The sequence below is a fragment of the Elaeis guineensis genome, chromosome 16 (assembly GCF_000442705.2).
Source record: "Elaeis guineensis isolate ETL-2024a chromosome 16, EG11, whole genome shotgun sequence".
NCBI classification, from domain to species: domain Eukaryota; kingdom Viridiplantae; phylum Streptophyta; class Magnoliopsida; order Arecales; family Arecaceae; genus Elaeis; species Elaeis guineensis.
Window position 1 is genome coordinate 36265309 of NC_026008.2, and position 17036 is coordinate 36282344.

Below are 17036 nucleotides of genomic sequence, written 5' to 3' on the forward strand. Positions count from 1 at the left end.
TATAGTGACTTCTCTTATGGTGATTTCGTCTATGGTGACTTCTCCTATACTGGAAGTAGCAGTAAGTATGAGATACGATACTCAAATAGAGGATGATGATTGGGTCAGCACTGGAATAAATTTTGATAATCAAAGTTTTGAATTAGATGAGAATGAGGCTGATGAAGAATGGCTTGATGAGGACAGTATCAATGATGAAGATGAAGATGGTGATGAAGATAATCAGCCCGATATTGTAGGAGAACTTGAACCTCATTTGCATGAAGATGATAATGTAGGAGAACTTGAACTTTGTTTGTATTAACCTTCATAATTTTTTGACAACTTAAATTTAGATCATGATGGTGGTGTTAATGCTAGCCGAAGATTGAATTTTGACTCTCAATTTTGAAACTCCTCGATGACTGAATTTTTTATAGATCTGATATTTTGAAATAAAGATAAGCTAAAGAGAGCTGTAGATCTTTATCACATTCGAAAGCATCGGATATACAATGTAGTTCAGTTACATTCAAAGTTGTAGTCCATATGATGTGCATCATCATATACTGAACAAGAATGTAAATGGAGGCTTCGTGTTGTAATTTTGAAAAAGTATGAATATTGTCAGATCACAAGTTATGAGGGTTCTCATACTTATTTATTTACAGAATTAAGTCGAGATCACAAATATATCAGTAGAAGGATGATTGACATACTAGTCTGATATTTGGTTGAGAAAAATCCAGATGTTAAAGTTGAAACTATTATGGCAGTCGTTAATGAGCAATTTCAATATACAGTGTCATACAAAAAAGTATGGTATGAAAAATAGAAGGCATTGGTTGATATTTATGAAAAATGGAAGCCATCTTATGCAAAATTATTCTATTATATGGCTGTACTCCAAAATACAAATTTCGATACTGTTATTTTATGGGATTTCTTCTCAATTAAGAATTTTGATATGCTAGTTTTAAATTATTTTTTTTGAATTTTCCAACCATCCATCCAGGGTTGGAGGCACTGTCGTCCTGTAATCAGCATCGATGGCACGCACTTGTATGGAAAGTTTAAAGGTAAGATGCTAATTACAACAGAAGTTGATGCAGAGAATGAGATTTATCCCTTAGCATATGCAATTATAGATGAGGAGACAACTACTAGTTGGAGTTGATTTCTTTTCTGACTTAGGATACTTATCGCATAAGATAGAAATAGAATATGTCTAATATTTGACAGACATCCAAATATATTGAATATCCTTGTAAATGAGTCTATTGGATGGAGTCCGCCATGTGCCTATCACCGATACTGCTTAAGATATATCTGCAGTAATTTTAATACTCATTTTAAAAATGCACAGCTCAAAAAAATAGTATGGCAAGCATGGAGCATTCATCAAGTTCGCAAGCTCAACTTTATCATGGACAGAAACAAGACAGTGAATGTAGAGGCTTAGAGTTGGCTATCTGAGTTGGAACCAGAGAAGTGAATATTGACACATGATGCCGGCATGCCTATGGTATTTTAACTACAAATTTGTTAGAGGTTTTTAATAGTGTCTTACGAGGAGTTAGAAATATGCCAATTACAGCTTGTGTTCAAATGATATTTTACTGTTTTGTGAAATATTTTAATACGAAACGTGCCTAAGCTTCAAGATATATGTAGGAGAATCCAAATAATTTTTTTACTCCTCATATTGCAATTAAGGTTGCAGAAGATCAAATTAAAACTAACCAACATACCATAACAGCATTCAATATCCAATGAGGCATATATGAAGTGCTTACGAGGAGAGCAAATGCAGGGTTAAAAGGTGGAGAAAATTTTTAAACTGTGACTTTAAATGATAAAATATTCTTGTGAAAAGTGGAGCATCTATAGATATCGTTGTTCCCATATTTTAGCTGTGTGCCAAAAAATTGTTGTGTATTTTAGTGGATTCATGGATAATGCACACACAGTTGCGGCATACATGAATTCTTAGAGTAGTAAATTTTATCCATTACCACATAAAGACTATTGGATGTCCACATATATGTTCACATATATTTTTGATCATTATCATTTGAGACCTAAGCAGAAAGACAGGCCAAAGTCAATAAGACTGCGAAATGAGATGGATGATAGGCAAATAAGAAGCAGGAATCATTGTGGCATTTATAGAAAATAGTGTTATGATCGTCATCACTGTCCTAGGTTACTTCTACACATATCAACTTCAAGCAGTGAAAAATATTAAAGACAGCAGATATATTGCTCTATATATTTTTGAAGTTATGTATTATTTTATGTATTTTTGATAGTTGAACTGTTATGTAATCTATGTTTAGAATTGTATATTATTCTATCCATTATTGCATGTATGATTGTAGAGTTATATTTATCATAAAATGAATTAGTATCATATTTCTCATACTCTTACACTTAAGATGTATGTTATTATTTTAGAATCATTAGTGTGTTATGGCTTACGAGGGATGTCATTCAGGCCTTCGAGACTGCAGTATTCTTATAATGCAAGAGACCCATCACTCATTGGCTATTTTAGATGGCAATGTAAGCATTTTATTCTTAATCTTATTATTTATATTTTTTGTCAAAAAAATCTTGTTTGAGAGATATATGTTATCTAATTATTCTATCTTATTGTAGGAGCCCAAAAATCTTCGATTACGATGAGCCAATGCTGATATATGGAAGACATCCCAGATAGAGTTATATATTATTTACGATATCTGAGGTTTTATGGAGTCTATCAAATTAGGTGAATACAGATAGTTGTTGGTCTTATTACTGTCTTATTTGAGAGATAGCGTCCAAAAACATACATATTTCATCTTCCATTCGGTAAGACAACCATCATGTTATAGGATGTTAATGTCCTCACTAGACTATCAATTGATGGTAAGGCAGTTATAGGAGCTGATCTCACTCTTAGCATTCCAAAGTGGCAGGATATGTGCTATCGATTATTAGGATTTCAGCCCGATGTATAGTTTTTTGATCATTCACGATTGAGGATAGAGTATTTGGATGATCATTATCGATATTTGCATATTAGAGATGATGTATCACAGGAGATAGTGCGACAGTATGTCAGGGACAACGTATTGTGATTACTAGACGGTGTCCTTTTGCCTGATACTTCATCTAATAAGATGAAGTTGATGTTTTTATTATTATTGAAGAATTTATATTTCACTCGTAGGCTTAGTTGGGGTAGTGCAGTACTAGCTTACCTGTATAGGGCTATATGTCGGGGTTCTGCGGTAGACCAGTCAAAGATCAGAGATTATCTTATATTATTGCAGGTATGTGATATATAAATTTTAATTTTCTACATTCTATTATCGCTCTGATTGGGCATATCATATATAATTTTTTTGAAATTAGCAGATTTGGGCATAGAAGAGGATGCCGACTATCAGTCCATTACAGAGATAGTTGCTTGAGATGCTACAAGAGTACCATGACCCCGATCTTTCATTCAGATTATACGCACCGTGGAGATACAGGTATACAAATATTAATTTCATTACTTGCAACTTACTATTATTTTTAATCCTATGAAATTTAATTAATATAAACATACTGTCAAGTAGATGGAACGTTTCATTCGACGTTCATCATGTATCGACAATGGTGGCACGAGTTTATAGATATCAGCTGGATATATTGACTGATACATGTAGACGGATAATTTTAATTTATGTACAAATATCATTTTATAGTATCCATAATCTATTGAAAAACGAGCTTACTAATCCGACTTTATTTTTAACTCTATCAATTTTTGTGGAAGCCATACACAAATTAGATATTGTCCATATTACCACAGATTTGTATGAATGGACATGATATATAGACTTTTAGGATGTCGCTTATTTGTTTTGATGAGGTAGAGTGGCACCTTCCAAATCATATGCTATGGTAGTTTGATTGAATTCAAGGCATCCAGAGTTGTTTGATATTAGTCCATGACTTTATCATATTGATCGACGAAGGAGAACTCATATTGATCGACGTATCAGATATGCACAGTATATCACCATTTGGAATGCACGGCGAGATCATATAGTTCATGATGATGATATATTGGAAGGCCATCCATATATCGAAGACTACATGGCTTGATTTTTTTATATTACAGTATCGATCATCGAGTAGCCTCAGTATGCAGTTTCAGGATACAAGGATGAGAGTTCTACTATGCATATGTTGGTAAGGCCTCGAAAATTATGTTTTATATCAATCTTATATTCAATTTCAATTCATTAAGTCTTCATTTTACTTCTCATCGTTAATGTAAAATATTTTATATAATTATATTATATCTTTATTTTATAATTTATAATGTATTGCTATTTTTTTTTGTTATATAGATTGATCATTTATCGGATCTTATATTGGACACTCGTCGTGCTCTATCTATGATTAATGAGGACGAGCGGATCTGGATACTACGGGAGATAGAGAGATTATGTTTAGGGACATTGACGGTGATTGAAGCATCTTATGCGTCAGATATGAGATATACATCGTCACCATATATTTCAGATATGCCAGCACCATGTATTCCGCAGATGTTATCATCACATGCTACACATATGCCATCACTTTTTGATTCACAGATGTTAGGGTCTTCATTTTCCTATATGCCTCATATGACAGCACCAGATCCGAATTGGCATCATGACTCTTCATTTGAGTGATTTAATCTTTTTGTTACAGGCCTATTATTAAATTCAGATGAGGGGGTTAAGGGGGTCACTCAGCTCCTGCTATAGGAAAGAGGCCATCAGGTGACACAGGAGCAGGAGCGACCGTTAAGGACCTTCGTGAGAAGATCCAAACAGCCACAGGCATCACGATGCCCTCGTAGGACTTAGTATTTTTTGGATTTGTAGTATTATGAGATTTTTTTATAAACTATATATTTTTATTCTATTTTATATTATTAATTATTATTTTTATCGGAGTTTTAGATATTTTTTTGTTTAATTTCAAGTGTTAGGATGCTATATGGTTTGTCATGATCTTCAGATATGTCTCGAAAAAAGTTAAGAAAAAAATATTATATTAAAAAAATTATCTAAATTAGTTTAAAACATAATATCACGCATCAAAAAAGTATAAATAATAATTAAAAAATATATTGCATCCAAAAAAATTAATTTAAAAAATATAAATAAAATATATCAGACAGGGAAGGTTAAGGTGAAAAAAAACAAACCTTAGAAATGTCGGGTTTAATGATATTTTTAGAAACACCACGTGGCATGGCGCTTTTACAATGGCACTTAGATTTTTTTTTTTTTGGCGAGATTCCACGTAGACGGGGGGTGGTGATTGGATCAAAAAAACGCCATTCAGAATGACATTTTCTCAAGAAAAATATCATTTCAAATGATATTTTTTAATTTTTGTATTATTCTTATAAATAAGTTAGAACCTACATTAAATTGATAAAAAAAAATTAAATTGCATCGGGACAGTAAAGAACTCCAGAGAGCAAACTGAAGTCGGTGAGATCACGGACATAGAAATTTTTGTACACCGCACTCGATATAGAAAAAAAATACATCATTGCATACGCTCTCCTAAATATTTTTAATGCTTGTAGCTTCTTTTTTTATTCAAAATTTTAAATGATAAAAATATTTATTTTTAAAAAAATTATAACTTTTTATGACCATACTATGATATTTTATTATCAAATTATGACTTTCTATACATACAAAAAATTATAATTTTTCTTTCAAAAATTATAAAAAGAGAAGAATATTTTCGTTATGAAAAATTTATAAAATTTTTAAATGACAAATATATGCATCTCTTCTTTACCACATCCTATGATCAAATTATGATTTTCTATGTGTATGAAGTCATAATTTCATCATAAAATATTATAATTTATTCAAAAAAAATATTTTTATTATTTAAAATTTTAAATAAAAAATAAAATTATAGATATTAAATATATATTAAAAAATAATAATTATATAGTTCCATCAGATGCGGCGATATATTTTTTCTGCACCATACGGTGCGTGAAAATTACTCTTTTATATAAGTGGAAGCCAGTCCGCTTCGGTTACAAGGATCGGACCTGGCCAGTCATCGAACAGTTCTACATCATAAATATTGGATAATAAGGCAGCCACATGGCTCTACCGTCCATTTTTGACATGACAGCATCCTATCCGTCCATTTCATGGAATCTGATGAGCCAAACATCTGAAGTCCTGTACCGGCTGGACCAAATCGATTCAAGCAGACCATATTAACTAAGATTAGTACATTCAATTTAATCTTTACTTCACTAAGAAGATATAGTACTCCTGATATGTGCAATTTTAACGGGTCATTGTTTTCGTATAGTTTTCCCATACTTCTTGATACCCAACCAGAAAATCATTCTCTCATATGTTAGGTTCCCTACCTATTTTTCATTTTTAGATTGCTGACTTGCAAGGATCTTGCAAAATTTTCCTTGAAATAAAAATTTGGCAAGTAACATAGGATAGTAAAACAGATATAGTTTAATCAATGATTTCCTAAGTGTTCATCTAGCATTTGCTTGTCAAAGAATTCTTCCTTTAGTATTTATGTTTTTAGTGCTCACTTCCATGAATCTTCTTGGCAGACAATTAACTTAAGCTTAAAGATCAATAAAGGCGACAAGACTCCTAACAACGATGAAATCTGGAGAGAGTTTTATGTTCAAGAGTGTTTCTTTATTTCCAACATGACACTTGGATCCTAATAGAGTAACCTTATTTGTGCCAAGGTTCAGCCTCCATCCATTGAACGACTTTGACAGTGTAAATTTAAGTAACCTCATCATCAAATTATGGTGGGATAATGAAGATGAATGATTTCATTTTTTTCCCTCTGGCCTGCACTGTTCCCCTGCTTATGTTTGCTTCCAACAGAATAAACAAACACTTTTGTCACATATGAACTTGTAAATGAATCCTGGCTAATCATGCAATTTTAAACTGTATTCCTTACGATCAATTATTCCACAGGAATATTTTGTCCAACAATATGGATTTTGCTGTATCTACATAAAATGAGGGATTAATCTTATGAATTAAGCTACTTATTAATGAGACGAAAGCATCATATTTGTAGAACAAAAATTGAAAAAACACCACAAGGTTACGCAATCGAACATCAATAAAACCATTGAGGTCCCAGTTCTTCTTCCTTCTTCGTTAACTCTTGATAATGATACCATTCTCCACCAGTTTTACCAACAGGCATTGGGGGCTGGACAAAAATCTCCACGGGCTTGGGAACATGTACAGCCACATGCAATTCCCTCGTGCTATCATCTTTCGCATTATTCGAATCAGTCTCAAGTTGCATGCCACTTGGTTCCACAACTATCCACCCCAGACCAGAAATTGCAATGCCACAAGCAGGCCTGCACAAGCATAGAAGTACGAACTGTTAGAAGCCGACTGCTAAAAGGTTCTCAAATTATTTTTCTCATTCCACTACTTTCAAAATCACCATTGACAGACTCTCATAGTACAGAAAGATGCTCATGAATAATAAAGGAGGTCATTTCTATTTCGCCCAAGAACCAAGCTGGACCGTAATAACTTAAGAAGATACCATGCAGCACATTTATATACACAAAATTTCAAAAGTTTAAACATGGATTTGTTCAATATTTCCCTTGCATATATGAGTGCAACAAATGTCATACAATCTTTTGTTTCTTCCCTCTTCTTTGTGGTGAATCTCTCAATAGCATAGAAAGTTGATAATTGTAATGACATTTTAATTTACTTGTCTCGTGATAATTTAGCTTCGCTACCATGCTCCAAAAAGCAATGTCCAGCTTTTTCTGTCTTATGATGCATGACAGCACGGGCATTCGAACTTTGTCTTCTGATATGTGGACATCATAAGGCAATTTCAAGCCAAACTGTACTAGTATATGATGAGCGCTATTCCTGATTGAGTCAAGTGCAAGGCTTTGTGGGTGTGTGCTTGCTAGTCAGGTGATCCCATCTCAATAATATGATTTTCTCATTATCAGACAATTCTGTTCTATCACTTCCACGCTACTGTGCTTGCAACTTCTCTATATCAAAGGAAAATAATAATAATAAAAATAACTATGTGACTTCATAAGTTAACATTTTTTCAAAGAAATAACCATATGAAGTGTACTCCATTATGTTGCACTTAGTCAAATATAGCATCAACTCAATCACTATAGTAATTCAGCAAAGTTATAGTACTATAGGAAAAATACCTCCTATGGTCTTCAAATTTTATCTGCAAATGACGTACTGCTTCTAGTCCAATCCAGGATTCTGCTCTTTCTTTACCAGTTGGAGGCGTCAAAATAATTCCAAGCTCTTTCTGAAAAATTAGGTAAAAGTTAAAGGCATAGGAAGTTCAAAACTTACAAGAAATAGGTGACAGGCATTGCTAATAAAAAAACCGACAACATTATATGCAAGATGGGGAATTAATTTTAGATCTTTGTTCCTTCGACTGCTACAGAGAAAAAAAAAATTGTGACCTAATAAATGCTCATCTGTGTCCTACACAACCCCTTCCCACCCCCAAAACACACACACACACACACACACCTGCACGCGCACACACACACTGGCCTTTTGTGAATTGATAATTTGATAAATGCATAACATTCATTTAGTTTTCTATAAAACTTCTTAAAAATCAATCCGATGTTTTCATGTAGAGAGTGGAACTACAAGTATGACAATTCCTGCTAGTAACACCTTTTGTACATTAATTACTGCCTTATGGAACATGAAATCGTCAGAACGTCAGGCAAAAATATTAATAGCTCGGTAGTTTGAAGGACTCTGCATTTTGAGGAACACCAAATCTGACGCAGTTTCAGCAGTTACTTTAATCAAACTAGATTGTACCAAAAAACATATGCATACAACTTTACAAAGAACACAACACATTAAACACATAAATTGAAGACAACATGTACTTGAATTAGATAAGGAAATAAATTTACTGGGAAAAGAAAGACAGCAAATTAACCATACAGAGCCAAATAACTTAAAAACTGATTGTGATATTACATGGTAAAACTCATTTGCTTCAACAGTCGGAACCATATGAATCTGCAATTTTCTGGGCCCATAGAATGTTAGACGCGTCCTTGGAAGAATCTGCATTTTCATTACATAATTAGCTGCAACTACTCAAAATTATAAATTCCTAAGGACCACTCTTGAAAACTATAAAGTTAATGCTGATAATCTGGAAACCTTAATGACATCAATGCGAACAAGCCCGTCCCAGAATAATGAAAATCCATTTAGACCAATGTCATCGGTATCCTTCAATGTACTCTTCTCTGAGACTGCCTGAACATTTTCAAAACATTCTAAGAAAGCAGATTAACATGCCAGTGCTTTTTGCAATATCCAACAAATAATGAAAACAAAAGACAAACATACAGGGAAGGATTGTCCCCTTAGACGACTTTAAAGTGCAAGAGAAGGCAGATCTTCAGAATGAACAACTGCTGCCTGCCTATGGTGAAGATGCACTCCAGGTATGTCAAATAATTTCTGTCGTTCATAAAAACACTACAATTCATTGTTTCATTCCAAGTACAGGATCTCAATAATCCGCTAACATATACCATAAGTTTATATCAAAGGTTAATTGGTAAAACAAATGAAACAATGTAGCTACTTGATGTTTTAAAAAAAATACAGCAAAGACAAGTTTGCTACATGCATAAAAAAATAAATGATTTCCAAAAAATAGAATAAAATATTTTCCAAAAAAAATCATTGCGTCATTATATTTTTATTTGCTGCTCCGATGAGTTTTTGACTGGAGGTTGTCAGACAACATGATCGTCAGATGATGCTATAAACAACATAACCATGACAGCAATCCAACAAAGATACATAAATGTGATAAGAACATGAAAGGAAAAGTTTTGGTGTATAAATAGAAAATGCCAGTGAGCTAAAACAGTAAACGCAAGCAGTGTATGCTAGAAGAAGAAGACAGAATTAATAAATTGGGCAGAACAATCTTCTCTACCATCTTGCTTCCCTTTTTTCTTAGGAAATGCAAACAATGTGAATAAACAAGCCATGAACAATCTAAACATTAAAATTTTAAACAGCATCGACAAGCTTGTCTCATATAATCTTGGTAATGTGTTTGGCTTTACAGGTCCTACAAGCCTATTCGAAAAGGACTAACTCCTTCAGACATTGGAGTTCCTTGCAAGTATTTATGTTCACATACTCCCCTTTCCATTCTTTCCTTCATCTGTCTCTGGTTTTCATTGAAAATGACCAATGATTTATGTCTATCAATTTATTTCTATTCATGGGTTTCCATTAGATTTTCTAATTCAAGCATTTCTATGGCCAGCCGTCACCTTTAACATCATTATCTCCACAGAATTCATCTTATTCACATCTATCCCAATGCAAAAAGCTTTGACCAATGTAGAAAACTTCCAATGCTAATACTCTCCAACAGAACTTGATCTAGAACCAAAGTGACAGATGACAAGTACACAAATCAGAAAATGTTTTTCCTTTTCATCCATCTACATATAGTACTAGTACAAATATTTCCATCACGATTCTTTTCTTTTGTGAACCAGGTATGAGAAACCAAAATCTTACCTCTGGGCCTTCCATGCTGTTAACAAGTGATGGTGAAGAATGGTTGCATGGATATAAAAACAATGGTGGATGGAACACAGAAAACAAAAGCAACAAAAACACAAACATTACAAAACTACAGGATACTACAGCAAGACAAACACATACCGTTGTCCTACCATGGCGACCTTTTTAGATACATAAAGAGATACATTATATAAACCAAAAAATGACCTACTAGAGAAGATGAAACCATACATTTGGCCCACTTTAGATTACCCAATGCAACTAACCATTGATTTGATATACATAGTAAACCCAATTCAACTAACGACTGATTTGATATACATAGTAAATATGTCATAGTACAATAATAAGCATCTTACAATTATAATTCCTATTATAAAATAGCACAATTTCAAGATATGCAGAGAATATTAAAGAAGGATGACAGACCAGAAAAGGCAATTCTAGTTAACGTACCCCTCCTCCCAGAAAAGATTCAATTTCAATGGGACCAAGGATTGTTCCAGGCACAGCAGATTGCATTGGTTTGTATTTCCGAGCTGCTGCAGCCACTGGATCTTTTAGTGACATCATCTCTAGAATTATTTAAAAATTTTAATAAATATATCGGTAACTACTGGACAATTTCTATGCGACATTATAGAAAGCACAGCAATTAGAGCAAAAACATGTTAACCTTGTTAAATTATGAAAGATAGTAATCTCATGTTCAGAAACAGAAATGGTACATTTGAAGTAACAATTAATAAATATTAATATTGAAGCATTTATCAGCTTAAGCAAATAGGTATTACACAATCACACCCTATGCATGATAGGGTAAAAAGAATTGCAACCAATCTTGATAAAATCTTCTAATGCAATTAAACATGATAATTATATTAAGTTTTCTCGATCTGACGGGAGGCTGAAAAGTTACTTGCAGAATAGCTAAGTTACTATCATGTAAGTCCTCACAGAAACACAGATGGAACACATCATATGATATGATTATAGAAAGGACATAGATTTGTGAAAAGATGCACAAGTCATTTACATCTTGCATGAGATATGGGAATACAACTAACCACAAATAATTGGGATAAGGCTGGATGGTTATGGTTAAGAGATAATGGAACAAGGCTAAAGGAGAAAAACTGAAGACAATGAACATAAGTTATCTAGATGTTTGGCTTAATCTGGAATATGTGTGCCAACATGGCATGGATATAGGCATGACATTTTCATACAAGTCCAGAATAAGAAATGATGATCGGAAGAATAAGAAATGATGAAGGATCGGAAGGCTCTGGGACATAAGCATGCAGCGAAACCCTACATTTGTACCCAAGTCCAGATGAAATATGAAATATGAACAAGAATGCATGTTACATTTGTATTGTTTCATATTGCATAAATATAGACTAATGCTCTTTGAAGGTTTTTCCTGATGTGGGCCAATGTTGGAGATCAATAACGGCTTCCAAATCTCACATTATACCTCTAAGATTGTCATAAAGAGCCTAGGAAAGCAATCCTAATGTTCATAGCATGTAATTTATGAGATGGATTGCAAAAGTGCAAGATGATGAACCATTAGGAGTGAATTATTCATATACAGGCATAACATGTATACAACACTCTACTGAATTTCCACATAGAAAAAAAAAAAATCAATCCTAGTAGCACCACTAGTCCTGGCAACATAACTAGTCTACCTCAACAAGAGGTAGTGCTAGTCCTGATAAAACTAACTTCCAGTTATTAATCTGTAAGTCAAAACAGATGTATGTCAAAAGCCATGTGAACTTCTAATATGATCATCATATGGTTGTCCATTGAGTCGAACTAAAAACTGTATAGATAAAATACAGAAAATCTTATATAATGCAAAGGTCAAATGATATTGCTAATTTTAGCAGCAAAGGTGCCATAGAAGCTTACTAAGCAGAGCATTTACAAAAGCAGACTTTCCAACATTGGCTGACCCCTGTAACAGATGGTGATTAGAACTGATGATACCTCAAATGTACAAGTTTCAGATTAAATCAACAAAAAAGATGATTTTTGGAGGGAAAAAAAGTCTAGATGAAGCACCAATAAACAAACAATAAACATTGTAAAAGAGTAGAGGAGGAAAATACTAACCAGAATATATACATCTCGGACCTGCAACAAAAGCCAAAAAAAAATATATCATCAGCAGCTGCATCTTATTAAAAACCTAAGCACCACATATTTTTTAATCAACTATGGTCATTCCCAACCACAGGCTGATATGAGTAAAAGAAATATATGGTACAACAGAACAAGATGTAAACCTTAAAAACTGAACTCAGTTTCTCAAAAGAATTGAATTAAGTCACTGCACAGACATATCACCCTATAAAATCATGATAAATTCAGTATGATAATAGATTAAAATGGACCTTTTTCTCCTTTTGAATCTTTGATATGACCCCTGCAATCCCCACCAAAGGCTTTGAACTAGTCAAGTGGATGCTGATAACACTGCAATAAAAAGACATATCTTAGGACAAAACCTGTTTTCTAAACATTTATAAAATTAAAAACCAAAGTTTGCTGCATGTGCACCCACATGTATGCATGTGTACCCACACTTAATGCAAAAGAATATCTCCAGTTTATGAACAGGAAATTGACTCCTAATAACAAATCAAAGCAATGCTGACATGCTAAGCACAAAAAATATTGCAAAAGCAGATGCATAAGACAAAAGAAAAGAAAGTCGAATTCATCAAGCACCAATAACATGTGAATATTTGCAATATCTTTAATTTCCAAGTTGTATGATAGAACATTTCATACTAATGCAATGGTACACGATCATACTTTTAAATATTTTATTAAACATCTAACTAGAAGAAATATTCGTGCGAAAGCATTTGTTGACATCAAACTGATTACCTCCGTGCAAGTATGGTAGTATATAACCTACCCATGATTGTGTATTTTGCTATTATAGGGGTCATCCTCATTGCTAGCTGTTAGTCCAATTAAGAATACCCTATAAAGGAATATGATGCGGCACACATCATAATAAAGGGGTTGCATGAGATGAATGTTCGCAATGAAAAGGCTTTATAAAGAGCTAGCAATGGGGAAAGCACGACAGGAATGAAGCAAATAAATGAGCACAAATGGAGGGAACAAATAAACCTTGCTTGCATGTCGAATTGACGTGACATGTCGTAGAAGAGTCACTGGTCAACTGCCATAAACATCAATACAAAGACATCTTTGGGGCTTCCTATAGAACCAGCACTGAAGATTCACTATTGTTAATAAAAGTAGGTAGATAGGATGTTGTTGTAGGCTCATGGTTTACCATCATGACCTAGGACTCACATAGAGAAAATAAAAATAACTGAGAATCTGCAGGCAGGTAAGATTAGGAACCTCAAAAACTAACTAGTGATCAATGTAACCAAGTTAAATACATAAAAAAAATGCAGAAAGTACATTAGAAAAGAATATTGCGATAATTGGAAATTTGTTACAGAGGATAAGATAGATACATACTTCAGCTTCTTCTTTGTGGTGGCCTCGACAACCCAATCACCAATACAATTTAGGTCTGTACCTTTAGGAAGTAGATCGATCTTAAAACAGACAAAGAAGAAAAAAGAATTGATAAGCATTAAATGACAGTTAACTGCCTCAAAACACAGAAAAATCAAGTCATAAAATGCAATTGAAGGAGTGTCACCTTAGTTATGACCAGTATAATTGGATTAGCACCTGCAAGATCACGTATGCGTGCCAAAAAACTACCATTGAAGTCAATAATATCAACCTACATATTATGAGCGACAAAGAAAAAAAATCTTTTAGCAGAATAAGTAGCTGAGAAGAATGCCAATTATGTCCATGTTGAGACAAGAAACTTTGCCCATATAATTTTATCATTTATGTAAATCCAATCAGTATTATATTAACTTTTACATATTTAAGCAGCTTTCATGTCATAATGGAAACTACTTGGAGCAAAAGTAGTCTTCTTGAAGCTACAGTGAGGGTCTATACTCCATGGAATCAAGTAATACAGAGTATAGTTCTATGTCAAACTGAAAGACCCCTTTACTCACTCAAAAGTTTCTTCTTCCTGACCAAACCTAAGTGTCACATCCAAACCCATGTAACATCATGTTAACACCAATTTTCTAATGTATATCAATATCCAGGTAAATGAGGTGAGAATGAAAGGTTCAAGTTGGTTGTTCAAATTACACAAAAAGCAGGTCAGCTATGCCACATTGGGTCTTCATACATTTGACCAACTTGTTTTGTGGCTTGTTTTTCAGGACACTAATCAGTCAACACATAAGCCTAAAACAATCAAACCAAAAGCATTCAACTAAATCATTTTGTAAAAGTATTGGCGTGCGACATGTAGTGAAGAACCCCCTATCTTAAAATCATCTAGCATATTTCAAGCATGGATATATCACAGCATAGTTCACCTCAGCTAAAAATTTGAAAGAAAGCTTAATTTCAAGTTAGTGTCTTGTGCTTTTTGTTCTTCTCCTCGCCATGATAACCTAAGCCTGATCAAATAAGGTAGATCATGGAGCACAAGTGCACAACTCTAGGTTTAGAAGGTCAGTGGAATGATTATTTTTTTGTGACAATGAAGGCATCCCTTGGTCTGAGGCCTTCCCTAAAAGATCAGTTGGTGGATACAGAAAAATATGTTGAGTTTGTGCAACTAAGGAATAACCATCCAAAAGTCCTTTAGGCCTGGAAAGAGTTTAAATGAAGAGGAACGAGACAAGATTTCATGCAAGGAGCCATGTTCATTTCAAGGTTACACCAAAGAGTAAAATTCTGACATGACCTTAGAGAATGCAGCATGGGGATTTCTCAAATATTATCTTGCATTACACTCACCCATTAAACCATAGGGACAGAATTTAGAAACCATTTGGTGATTGAGTTTTGGTGGTTCTTCTCGATGTCAAGCAAGAAAAATGGGATCATGCAGACTATCGGGTTATAGTTATGTTGGGGAACTATGTGCGACAGCAATTAGCAATAGTAGTATTATTTCGCATGAAAAGACCTTTGATTATAGCATAACAAACCATGTTTTGCTATTAACAAAGGTAGAGAGCCATCTGTTTCTCAGTAGTGAACTCATGCCTAAGGGGATACCCCATTCAATGCTATTCAATTCAAATCCTCACAAGTTTAAGAGTGATAAAAAGTCTTCACATAGGAGAACCAAAAGGAAATGTGATGGCCAGCATAAAAGCATATCTCATATATGTTTCAACATAATACCTAAAAAGCTGTAGCTAAAGAGTAGGAAGAAATGTATCACTTACAAGCTTAACTATTAGCACTTTCTCATGGCATAAGTGGGACAATTTTTCTCGAAGTTCCTCTGCTGACACAAACTGTTTACCCCCAGGATATCCACCATGTCCGCAAACGGCAGTTACCATTTGACCATGCGACAACGACCTACACCTCCCACAAAGGATAGTTCTAAGCTGGCGATGCCTCTTCTTCTGCACCCAGCACAAAACAACACAACATAAAACGCACATAAAGAACTGGAATCAACCCAAATATGACCAAGATATAAAACCCAAAAAATCATCAAAAATAGAAGTCAGAAGAACTAGAAACATGTATAACTACAGTACACCAGATTTCTTCAAGATACTGTGATTGTCTGATATTCTAATTAATGGATTATTTTTGCCCCCCAAACCTAATTATATTAAACACGACAGTCAAGATCAAGAATCTCAGCTTGTATGACATTTGACAAGGTAGCAGACAATCCAGGTATAGAGCTCGCTTCAATTGTAATCAAATGACAGATGATAGCATCAAAAGAATCACAAATACATAGAACTTTAAAATCAGCGATGAATCCTCCCAGAAAACAACTTTTTTCCAAAACCAATAATGAATTTAGCTGACATATGATGAACTAGCAGATGATCGAGATGCAGAACTCGACTAAAAATAATTGAATTACCGACGAAAGAAACAAAAGAATCATCGACATGTAGCATTCCAAATGAAAACAACACATGAAATTTCAAAAAAAAAAGAAAGAAAGGTTTTTGTTTCCAAATCAATAATAAATACAGACACCAATCCATCATCGGAAGGAAAGGAAAAGTTACCAATTCGTAGGTGTCGAAATCAACATATCCCGGGGCATCGACTTCGGTGGAAGGTTAGCACCCTAGCTAGATAATCCGTCGCACTCCTCTTCTTGAGTTTTCCATTTCAATTTCAAATGGGAATGGAATTACCCAATCTTATAAAACACAATTTCTACTCTTAATATTCAGATCCCATTTCAATTCCGCTCATAAGCCAAGCCAAACAAGTTGAAAAATTTAGCCATTC

General features: G+C 33.9%; 1 protein-coding gene across 12 annotated transcripts; it reads right to left on the bottom strand.

Moving 5' to 3' along the window:
• Positions 1-6967: 6967 nt before the first annotated feature.
• Positions 6968-16947, bottom strand: LOC109506730 (putative nitric oxide synthase). 12 transcript variants are annotated; one of them, XM_073249723.1, is made up of 13 exons: positions 16808-16947; positions 15992-16177; positions 14374-14460; positions 14187-14266; positions 13073-13154; positions 12792-12812; positions 12588-12633; positions 11121-11239; positions 9459-9572; positions 9267-9365; positions 9078-9167; positions 8264-8373; positions 6968-7420 (listed from the first exon to the last, which is right to left on the bottom strand). In XM_073249723.1, the coding sequence occupies exons 2-9, from the start codon at positions 16109-16111 to the stop codon at positions 9486-9488; spliced, it is 642 nt and encodes a 213-aa protein (XP_073105824.1). In that variant the 5' UTR covers positions 16112-16177; positions 16808-16947; the 3' UTR covers positions 6968-7420; positions 8264-8373; positions 9078-9167; positions 9267-9365; positions 9459-9485. The 12 variants fall into 12 exon arrangements, with proteins under 12 accessions (XP_073105824.1, XP_073105825.1, XP_073105822.1 ...); XM_073249724.1 differs by lacking the exon at positions 16808-16947 and having other exon boundaries at positions 9267-9385; positions 11094-11206; positions 15992-16794; XM_073249721.1 differs by lacking the exon at positions 16808-16947 and having other exon boundaries at positions 11094-11239; positions 15992-16792.
• Between the last annotated feature and the right edge of the window lie 89 nt (positions 16948-17036).

What these genes read in the sequence shown, in the direction of transcription:
- LOC109506730 (XM_073249718.1), bottom strand. Translation starts at nt 16,216, where the DNA reads ATGTGCGTTTTATGTTGTGTTGTTTTGTGCTGGGTGCAGAAGAAGAGG. An exon ending in TCCGAGATGTATATATTCTG is followed by an intron (nt 12,634 to 12,791) that starts GTTAGTATTTTC and finishes CATCTGTTACAG; the next exon opens with GGGTCAGCCAATGTTGGAAA. An exon ending in TTTTGTAAATGCTCTGCTTA is followed by an intron (nt 11,240 to 12,587) that starts GTAAGCTTCTAT and finishes AAATAATTCTAG; the next exon opens with AGATGATGTCACTAAAAGAT.